This window comes from Diorhabda sublineata, chromosome 7, assembly GCF_026230105.1.
Source record: "Diorhabda sublineata isolate icDioSubl1.1 chromosome 7, icDioSubl1.1, whole genome shotgun sequence".
Classification (NCBI taxonomy): domain Eukaryota; kingdom Metazoa; phylum Arthropoda; class Insecta; order Coleoptera; family Chrysomelidae; genus Diorhabda; species Diorhabda sublineata.
The window spans coordinates 9432745-9444778 of NC_079480.1; the positions used below are offsets into that span (position 1 = coordinate 9432745).

At 31.8% G+C, this 12034-nt stretch overlaps 1 protein-coding gene across 2 annotated transcripts in view; it reads right to left on the reverse strand.

Moving 5' to 3' along the window:
• Positions 1–393: 393 nt before the first annotated feature.
• Positions 394–12034, reverse strand: part of LOC130447065 (cytokine-like nuclear factor N-PAC) — a 114957-nt gene continuing 103316 nt past the window's right edge. For both annotated transcript variants that reach the window (XM_056783690.1, XM_056783689.1), the window contains 2 exons: positions 10790–11111; positions 394–2930 (listed from right to left, as the gene is read on the reverse strand). In XM_056783690.1, coding sequence (XP_056639668.1) covers positions 2599–2930; positions 10790–11111 — 654 coding nt within the window. In that variant the 3' untranslated portion in view covers positions 394–2598. The remainder of the gene's footprint in view (positions 2931–10789; positions 11112–12034) is intronic.

The following is a 12034-nucleotide window of genomic DNA, read 5'->3' on the forward strand; positions in this document are numbered from 1 at the left end:
GTATTTAAAAACGGTCAGTAAACAGATACTTTAATAGTCTGGCATTCGTCGAGTATTGTCGTCGGATTATTGAAACCAAGTTTAACTAATTATTTTATTGTTTAATGAATAGTTTATTTCAAAGTAGTTTTAATCATCATTGGTTAGCCTGAAGATGCATATAAGTAGAAACTTCAAAGCCCTGTGATTAGCACATAAGTTTTCTATATAAATAAGATTTATGGGATAGTAAATGAAAAAATTATTCTCAAATATACTTCATGGAAAATTGGTTTTCAACTCCAGTAAGCAGCTAACTGACGGATCTAAATAATACTTAATAAAGCATATTTGTATAGAACCATATCAACATATCACCTATAATTGAACCGGAAAGGTGATGGTACATATATATTTCAATTTTCATTTGATTACTTTATTAACATTATACATTTACATTTCTTTGGGTACTTATATGAAGAATGAAATATAAACAAAACATTATAATAATATTATTTTAATGGACAAATTAAAACATAAAAATTCATTTACTATTTCAAATATTATACAGGTATTAAACAATTTAAATTGTTCATAACCAAAATAAAGAAAGTTTAATTGAACTAACGAATATGATTATTGATTTCTATATAAAAACTGTTTTTTTCCGTACTTAATATAGTCATTATTATAAAATTATTTCTAAACTAATTGAATTTTTATGGAAGTTTGTATTTGATTTCACGTTAACTATTATTAAATGAATCTGATAATAAACTTCGTTAGAAACAGAATAATCCACAGAAAATTTTTAGGTTTTCAAAATATATTTACTGGATGCAAGTAAATTAATTACCTTCAGAATTAAAAAAAATCTAGATGGTACCTAAGCCTGAACTTCAAATTATCGATAGTGTTGACTTAGAAAAAAAACATAATAGGTAGAAAATAAAAAAATGAACATAAATTTAAAAGGGAAATCAAAAGAGATGTATATCTAGAGTACCCCAGAAAAAAGCCAGGGAAGTTGAAAATTAGTGTAATATACAGGCCGGAACAAAAATTAGATACATAACAGTAATATACTCGCAGATTTCAAAGAAGGCTTTGATGCACCAAGAGAGCATACAAAAATTTTTTAACATGGATAAACCCAAGTTTAACAAAAATAAGAACTTTCAGTATCTAACAAATCACACAGTGAAAAATACAAAAAAATAATCTAAAGATATTAGAACAAACGAAATGAAGCAGTAAAATACACAAGTAATAAGAAAATCAAATTTAAACTAGAAAGCGAAAATATATGAATCATCAAAACACTCAGATTGCAACGTGAAGAAACATATACGACATAATATATAAAAAACGTTAACTGGAATTTGAAATGTAGGTCGCAAAGGATTACTAGAATAGTCAGAGCCTACAGAGAATTATAAAAAGACGTGGTTTTATCTAATTAAACGAATGGATCAAAATTCGATGCATTAGCGTTAGATATAATCTGCAATAGATTGATGATGACGATGAGGATAATGACGAAACACTAAGCCAATTAATCGTTCAAATATACAACAAATAAAAATCACAAAGATTTTGGCAAAAATTTTGGAAAAAAGCGATTATTAAGGAAAAGTGTCGAAATTCGAAAAAATGCGAAGCAACAATGGAAAACCAATGAAAATTTTTGTAAGTATTATAAATCAACTTTATATTGATATTATCGTCCAATTTATTATCGTCGCGTTAGAAAATTTAATAACGCAACATATTGAATTCAAAAATTACGCGTAATATTCATTAATTCATTCTCAATAAATTATTTAAATATATAAAAATTAAGCTGATCAAATTTAGACTGTATTTCATAAGCTGAAACATATTGGGTAATACAACTTATTACAAACAACTATCGGTATGAAACTAAGTTTAGAAAATTGTCAAAAAATAAGAACAAAACCATTCAAATACCATAATTGATAAAGCTCACTTACAGAAAGAACATTTGTTGTCAATGTTAAAAACATTCAAAATCCTTGTAAGAAACTTAATACATAATTCTATTCAACAAAAAACTCATTATTTAATACGTGTGCCTAATATTCCCATTAAACTAGAAATTCATTCATTGTGTGTACGATTATTCGAATAAATTACAAACTATAGATAGTTTTAAATTATTTACATTTTCTTTAATTGTTACACCTTTTTTGTCCCTTTTAGGGGCAAAAAGAGGCTTATCGTTTATTATTAATGTTGAAATGTTCTACAAAAAATTCAATTATTCAATAAACAAAATTTTAATTTGGGAGCCTCTGGAATTAATAACGATTTATTCATTTCATGTTCAAAATAACATTGAATGTCGAAATTAATTAAAAATGTTTTTGAGCATACAATATATAATGTATTAAATGTATAGGATCTAAATTTTTTCCGGACATTTTATTGATGAAATTAATTGAAATCCTTATTTTATGACGAAAATTATTTAATAGAAAATCTAATCCGAAAATATTGTAAACATTTCTGCGGTACAAAAGCCTTCCATAAAAATTACAATATACAATAGATCTCCACAATAACAAAATTATTAAAAAAAAGTATTTCATGACCGAACTAATGCCTCGTCCTCATGTACACGCAAGAAGAATCGTGGTCGTCATATCCCAATCTCCTAGCATGTTTGTAAACTTCATTAGCAGTTGATGTCATCAATAGGGGTTGCTTTAATTGATCGGATAAATCTAAAGCGAGCTGCATATCCTTTTGCATATGTTTGATGGCTTGCTCGACATGTTTAAATTCTCTCTTGACAATGAGATCGGCTTTATTGCTAAGATAACCACATGCAAGATTGGTAAGATTAAAAATGTTGAGAACGTCTTTTGAAGAAATGCCGCATCTATCTGCTAGTGCTAATCCTTCAGCCAAGCCAACTAAGGCTACACCTGAAAATATAAATAAAAGGATAATGATCAATTTGCATCAACTTTAAGCTTCAAGATTTTTTAAATAATGTTTAGGTTACTACTCTTGAGTCTTATGTATAATGACTTAAGTCGTAAAAAGTAGCAAAAACTTTTTTCCAGAAATAACATAAAAATACTAGATGATACATCACGCTTAGAGGCATCAGCAGTCATCGCCCGGACGTTCACTAAAAAAACCTTAGTCATAAACACCTTTAATCTATTCAAGTCGCCAGTAGTAGACGGTATCTTCCCAGCCCTTCTTCAAAGAGGACAGGAAAAAGTCCTGCCACACTTCATCAGCCTCAAAAGAAACGGTCTACAGCTGGGGTATATACCAGACACTTGGAGAAGGGCCAAAGTAACCTTCATACCAAAAGAAGGTAACGAGAATACCACACATCCAAAATACTTGAGACCAATGAGCCTCACATTTTTTAAACTCAAAACGATGGCAAAAAATGTCAATAACTAAATTAGAAGACGGAACGTCGACAAGGGGGAATTGCATTCCTACAATAGGAAACTTTGAGAATATACTCTGGAATATAGTTCAAAGAAGATTTGACTACGCACGAAGATGTTTCCATAGAGTGGAAATTGAAGAGGAAACTTATAATAATCACATAAGGAGCAATGGTTTGGGGTACTAGCGATGATAACATGCCCAATAGCTGTATTAGAAATGATCTCCCTTGGAAAGCGAGCAAAAACCTTCCTTAAAAAATTATCAAACTGGGACATGTCTCAAGATATATCAAAAAAGTTGAGGCTTTGAAAAAAAAATTCACATCAATACTAAACTGTATAAGCAAAAAATGCCATGAAATGTTAGACGGATGGCTCTAAAACAGCAAACAGAACTGGAATAAGAGTGTACGGTCGTAGAACCAAGTACTCTAAAAGCCTGGGCAACACACCAATTGGAAAAGTTGAACGAGCTATGCAAAAAAAAGTAAAATTATCTTGGATTCCGGGACACACTGGAGACAGAGTCGCTAAAATAGGGGCCGACAAACGCTTCATAGGACCTGAATCCTTCTATGGTATCAGCTACAGACCAATAGAAAAAGCATTGGAAAATATGGTCGATAGGGGTAAAACCAATTACTGGGACAACCTACAGGGGCTGAAACAGGTAAAGACTCTTCTGGGAAACTATAACCAGAGAATAATTGCTGAATGTATCAGCCTAAGTAAGAACAACCTACGAATACAAACAGGAGTCCTGTCGAGGCACTGTCGCCTTAATGGACAATCGATTTTAGAAATAGAAATATCCAACCTAAAAGCCACCAAAGGAATATAGCTTAAAGTAATTGTCGTAATCCTTTTTTTGTGACAACTAATCACATCTAATTGACTAAAATTTGTGGAAAGAAAGCTTGTGGATGAGGCGTCTTCTCACAAGAATAACATTGCGAACGAATTTCAGGCTAAAATATGAACAAAGTTAACCCAACAAATACTGGATTTCCTTGATAGAGCTCGGATCCATAAATATAAAAGAAAAACGTAGCAGTATTGGCTACCAAAAAATGTGTTGAAAAATAATTTTAATATTTTGACGTCGAAGTATAATAAACACATCTTTCATTGGCTATTGCAATGTTACAACATTTTTATTACTATATATAAATTTGAATTATTCATATTTGGAGAAGTTTCCGTTGGGTCAAATTAAAAATTTGAGGCTGTTAAGTCACAGAAAAAAAAAATAAACTTGGCTGATCCCCAAAATTTGGTACATTACGTCATGATCTGTTTGCACGAAAAGATCTAAAATTAATTAAAATGGTATTATTTTGCCCAACAAAATAGTTGATATTTATTTTAAGAATTGTGCCATATGTTTTGAAATGGGATTTGTAGGTTTACCAAGATTAAAATTAAACTGCAATAAATTCCAAAATATTTTGATATTTATACTTTCCGGAATTTTTATAAATCAAAAGTTTTCATTGTATAAACATAACTGTAAGCATAATAAAAGCGGCTCATTGAATCTTTGCATTGATTAAGACTGTTTCCAACTATTTGCGAATTTAATGAAATGATATTATCTGCCTACATATAAATACTGAACACACTGTTTACACCACTACTACACCAACAGTTACAATTACACTGCCTGACGCGCGTTTCGATAACCAAGTTATCGTCTTCAGAGACTGAAGGTAAATTGTTTACCTCAAACCCTGAAGATGATTACTTCGTTATCGAAACGCGTGTCGCAATGTAATTGAGAGAGTTGGTGGGTTTAGAGGTAGTGTAAAGAGTGTGTTCAGTATGAATATCACCAACGGTTCCAGAAATTCCAGCTTATCTACCTACATATAAAGCAAAGCAAATATTTTTAAAATGTCGTAATATTATATGTAGTTCATAACACATTTTTTATTATAAATAACTTAAAATTCCTATTTCTCAATTTATTTCTAGGCGATTGATTGCATGGAATTTTTTATAAAAATTAGGCAACCAAGTCATTGTTATTTTGCAAGACGATGAAATTTATTTAATGATTGTCATCAATCTACTGTTACTAAAATATGTTGACATAAATACATATTATTTGAATTTTTGTCTAGAATAGAGGTTGATAGGTCGAATTTTGGAAATGAGAAATTTAAGCTTCAAACTCAAACTAGTACAAATTAACATAATAATTAATAAATACACAATACGTTTTTTCAGGTCTACTTCATCACTACTAGGACATAAGCTGAAAAAAGGTTATTTGGACCAAAATATGTCGATTGAACTTAATATACCCGAATAAAACATTTATGTTGAATATGATACAAAAGTTTTTTCTATTATTAATGCATTGTTATCAATTGTTATGAAAATGTACACAGAACCGTAAATTGTAAAAAGGGTAGTCTTCTTCTTCTAATGCAATCAATTTTTTGTCCATTGTCTGGTATTTCACATCCAAGACTTTTTCCTTCCCTCAAATAAGAGTACTTATTTCGAATTATATGCCCTAAGTATGCCATTTTCCTCTTTTTAATAATTTCAAACAGTTCTCGTAGCTTGTTAACATGTCCTCGTATCTCTTAATTTGTTAGTCTAGCTGTCCAGGGTACTTTAATACGATATATCCAAATCTCGAAAGCCTCTAGTTCTTCAACCTTCCATACCGTAGAGAATCACCGACCACACATGAAAAGTTCATTACTTATACAGTGCTTTTCAGATAAAAGTATCCACCTTTAATAACTTTTGTAATGCTGGTATTTAGAAAAAATCCAAAAACACGTCAATTTATGTTGGAAGGGGCAAGCATTATGGCTTATTTAAACTTACTGAAAAAGCCACCCCCTCACCCCTAGCAGCATCCCCTTTATTTTTTTAAATTACTTTTCATATTTTTTATGTAAAATTTGGATACTCCTCTTTGAGCTGATTTCAAAAATGTATAATACTTGTAGGTTAAAGTGGTTAGTTTATGAGATAAACAATTTTTCTTTTAAGAGCACAAATTTTACTTATTATTTACTTTCACCTTATTTGCCTGTACTAAAATGAGTTGTACAACAGTTCAAACTCTTTAATCTTTTTAACTGTGCTATTTATTATGAAGTTACAATAAGTGTTCAAAATGAGTACCATTCACTTCCATACAATGGTATAATCTATTTTGAAATGCCTCTCTGACATTGCTTAATACGGCTGGATTTAATTGTCGACATTCATTTTCTATCCTCTCTCGTAAATCATCCAGAGATTCTGGTTGGGTAGCATAAACTTTTGTTTTTAAATACCCCCATAAAAAGAAGTCTAGGGGTGTTAAATCCGGTGACCTAGGTGGCCACTCCATCATCTGCCCCCTTCTACCTATCCAACGAGCGGGGAATGTTTCGTTTAAAAATTGTCGGACAGGCATAGCATAGTGTGGGGGAGCTCCGTCTTGTTGAAATACCAGTAAATCTTCGGAAAGGTTACCATCATTTTCTATTATTGTTGTAATACGTGGGTCAACCCCTTCCCTGAATAACTCAAGATATGATTCACCATTTAAATTTCCGTTGATGAAGAAAGGTCCCACAATGTGGTCACCTAGGATACCACACCAAACGTTTAACTTTTGGGGATGTTGTGTATGGAATTCACGCATAATATATGGATCACTTTCAGCCCAATATCTACAATTATGCCTACTTACTAAGCCATTTAATGACCATGAACATTCATCAGAAAAGCAAATATTGTTTAACAATTGTGGATTGTTATTAATAATTTGCGTCATTGATTCGCAAAACTCTAGACGACGATCAAAATCATCTTCATTCAACTCGTGCACCAACTTAACTTTGTATGGGTGGTACTTAAATTTATGTAGAACTCGGAAAACTGTAGAAGATGAAACACCGATCGCTCTACTTATTGTTGACAACGATTGGGGTTGTTGAGCCTCTAAGCTGACTTGCCCTAAAATTGCCACTTAGATTGCTTCGTTATTTACGAGTCCCTCTCGCTTATGCACTTTATTGCAAACAGACCCTGTTGTGGTAAATTTCTCCATCAGTTGAATTACATACTTATGAGTTGCATGTCTTCCGTCATGTAATTCGTTAAATATTCTAGCAGCAGCTCTTGCACAATTATTATTTTGGTAGTATAAACCTACAATTTCAATTCTTTCTTGCAAAGAGTAAACCATTTCAGAGAAACAAAATAAATAATGTATCAAAATACACTATCAATAGTGACTACAAATTCTAGTTGACAATGTCAAACTTTAATAAAAAGTAGAGTTTTTTGTTGTTTGGATTTTTTAAGTAGAATAAATAGCACAGTTAAAAAGATTAAAGAGTTTGAACTGTTGTACAACCCATTTTAGTACAGGCAAATAAGGTGAAAGTAAATAATAAGTAAAATTTGTGCTCTTAAAAGAAAAATTGTTTATCTCATAAACTAACGACTTTAACCTACAAGTATTATACATTTTTGAAATCAGCTCAAAGAGGAGTATCCAAATTTTACATAAAAAATATGAAAAGTAATTTAAAAAAATAAAGGGGATGCTGCTAGGGGTGAGGGGGTGGCTTTTCCAGTAAGTTTAAATAAGCCATAATGCTTGCCCCTTCCAACATAAATTGACGTGTTTTTGGATTTTTTCTAAATACCAGTATTACAAAAGTTATTAAAGGTGGATACTTTTATCTGAAAAGCACTGTATATTATTTCACATTTTGTTGAAGGGGCCGAATTAAATAGTAGCTTTTTGACAAAACTTTTTGATGAGAAAATTTGACGTAATATGGATATCCACTTTTATTTTATCACCATGTTTTATCACTAGTTTTCGAGAAAAAATTCGAAAACTCAAAAAGAGTAAATTCAGCCCCGTACTATTAACATATCAATAATAATTATAATATTATAATAACCAGAATTTTCAAATCAAATACGAGGGTTTCTACGTACTCAGAACATGTTGTCATACGAGTGCTATTCGAGTTGTTTATACGAGTGCTATTCGAGTTGTTTACAGATACTTGAAACATTCATCTTGGTCAAAAAATGGAATTAAAATGGCGAACATTTTCGTGCGATGATTTTCTATGACTTTCGATGTGGATTAAACCCACAGCAGTGTGCTGATCAACACGCTCCGATTTTTTATGATGAAGTACCATCTCGAGCCACCGTGTTTCGCTGGTCTTCCGTGGTCACACTTCGCTACAGGAAGAATTTCTTGAAGGTCGCACAAAATCGGCTTTTGTACCAGAAAACATCGATGCTGTACGTAAGCTGATATTACAACATACCGTGAGATTGAGGCAAACGATCCATTCGCATGCAATCAATATTGCAAGAACATTTAGCTTTCAAAAAGATTTATTCGCGTTGAATACCGCGTAATTTGACAATCGTTCATAAAGAAGCTCGTGTCGATTGGTGCAAATAAATACTGAAAAAATTCAATTGCTGTGCTTCAAAAGGCGTCTATTATATCGTGACAGGCAACGATTCATGGATATATGCATATGAATCCGAAGCTACTCGTAAACAACAATCGACTATATAGTTCTTTCAAGACGAGCTAAATCGCAACGACTTGTTCGCGCACGAAGCCTATTTTTTTCGGAAAAATTAGACATGCCGCTACCGTTCCATTAGAGTAACGTATAACGGTTAATTTTGAATGGTACACAAGCATTAGTTTGCCAGAAGTTTTCGTAGAAATCATAGAAACCAATCGCAAAAAATGAATATGAGTTCTCACACACAAGTTCAAACAAAAATGTTTTTAAACGGTCAAAACATCGAATTGATGGGTCATCCGCCGTACAGTTCTTGTTTGGCAACCAATGATTTCTTCTTATTCTCTCAAATCAAAAATAAAATGCGAAGTCAACGTTACTCCTGAAGAAGAGGTTGATGCGTTCAAAACACATATTTTGGAGATACCTCAAAAGAAGTGGAAAAAATGCTTCGACAATTATGTTGAAAAACTATAAAGCCATATCCAATTACAAATATTTGTTTTTATTTATCTACATCAAAACTTAAGTATCCACTTGTACAATCAATATTATTTTTGAAAACTAATTTACCCGTACGATTTTTGAGACCCTGTTTTTAGCTGCTTTTAGGTCAGAAGATTCTATATTACTATATAATGCGAAACTGATTGAAGATGCTTTGATTAATGAATGGCAATTTAATTGATAACAACAAAGAAGCTAAGAATCGTCAGAGCATGTCACACTCTACAAAGCCTTCACTGCTAAAATTCTTACAAAGAAAACTCTTTGTCGGGTGAATATAGAGTTGCCAGCTAGGTATACTGTTTTAAACAGTAGTATATTGTTTTTCTCGAATATACTTTCTACTGTTAAACAAAAATAAAGTATACAACTGGTTTTAGCATCAAACTGCAAACACATAATTTTGTGTTATACTTAGACGCTCACACAAATTGCAGCCACAAACAAATCACACTGAGTTTCTGAGCGATTATGTCTATGTCAAATATTCAAGACTGTCACTCACTGACAAACATTCGAGTATGTGCGTTCTCAGAACATAACCTCTTTTCGCGTGGACCTTGTTTTTTTTTACAACTTTAATAAAATTAAAATAATTTGGTATGAGTATAACAGTGATATGTTTAGTGTACAAAAGATGGAGAGTGATAACGAATTAACTTCCTACAACGCTAAGAAAGAAAGCACAATTATCGAAGGTACAACAAAAATATAAGTACGAATGGGAATGCCAATATGACTGGTGAACGAGTGATCCTCCATGCGAATTTAATGCTAAATGCAAAATATGTGCTTCAACATTTACTATTTCTCATGCAGGTGTTGCGCAGGTTTGGTACTTTTGTTTGAGTTTTGCTTGCTGGATCTCCTATTGTCTCTTTTCTGATATGCATAAATTATGAGACATTTAGGTAACTATTTTACATAAAATATATATTTCGTTCCGTTTTTTAGGTTCAACAGTGCTTGACCAGCAAAAATCACAAGGAAAAACAAAAATGAGAAATTCTAGTATTGTAAATTAATAAGTCGTGCGAGAAGCTCTAAACAATATGTATTTAAAACAATAAATAAATAATATATGTTCATTTTTCTAAAATACTGTTTAATATTCTCCATAGACCTAAATATACTTTATTTCTCGTGAAAAAAGTTGGCAACCCTAAGTGAATATAGAGAAAAGAAAATGTTGAGATAATTTAAGAATCGAAATAATATTTTTCTACATTTGGGAACAAATAATGAAAAATATTTCTCCCTTTATGGAAAATATTATCCAATATTTCAATGTTTATCAAATTTTTGAAGAAAGGGCAGTTAAATAAAGTCTCCTACCTTTCATCAGCTGCAAAATTAAATTCGTTTTCGTGGCATATCCAACATTTCCAAGGAAAAATGCTGTTTTTCCCATGGCTTTGAAACAAGACTGACAATCTACAAATAACGATTTATCTCCTGCAGCTAATACCACCAAACTGCCTTCGTCAGCTTCATTTTTGGAACCTTGGACTTGAGCTTCAAGGTAACGACCTCCTTTACTTTTTATTATTTCGCACATGTCCTTCGATGTTTGGGGATCGATACTGGTCATTTCAACGTATCCCTTGCCTTCGAGATGATCACCTACTTTTGTGATTCCACAATTACCAACGACATTCTGTAACAAAAATATAGAAAATGGTATTTATAAAAATTTGTTTATAGAGACAGAGACATTTCCAATTTAAAATTTAAAGAAAACATGGTTATTACCAATCGAATTATATTATATTTTAATCGTTTGAACTGATTAATTCTTGTATATTATATATAAATATTTATGCATTGACGAGTACATCAAATTAATCTTAAATCTCTTTGAGGATTAAATAGACATAGTAAAATATATGTTTTCCAAGATATTGATATAATGTTCGATTCTCAATTTCTCAGTAGACTCCAGAAACCTTAAGCCAAATATGAACATTGATATTGTGACAGGTAGACAGCCGTACGTAATCTGCGGTGATAACTTAATGTAGTGGAAACTGTAGAAGATTGTGAGTGACTCCCTGATAATAGATGGAGTCATGAACTATGTCTAGATATTTCTGGTGAAAGAAGTTGCCTTTACTAAATACTTTAGAAAGATTATACATGTTCTTGAATTACTGCAAGAGCATATATGAGGTTGCAGCTCACAGTAAAGCAGTTAGTTGAATATTCAAAATACGAGACCTAATACGAGGATGTGTTGATATCTAGTTAGCCTAGACCAGTTTCATGAATAAACAAAATATTGCGTTACCATAGCAACGAACAATAACTTATTAGAAGTGTCAGTGTAAAGTTTGACGTCGAAAAAGTAAACCAGAATTACGAAATAAATTAGAAGAAGAAAGATGTCCAGCGAAATTGTGAAGATCGAAAAATTGGATTATCGAGCCATCATCAAGTACCTGTGTTTAAAAGGGTAAGCAGATTTACGAAGATATGCTTCATATCCTTGGTGATCAATGTCCTTCGTATGCGACCGTGAAAAATTGAACTGCAACCTTCAAAAGAGGTAAATTTTTCATCGAAGATGATGACCGATCGGGA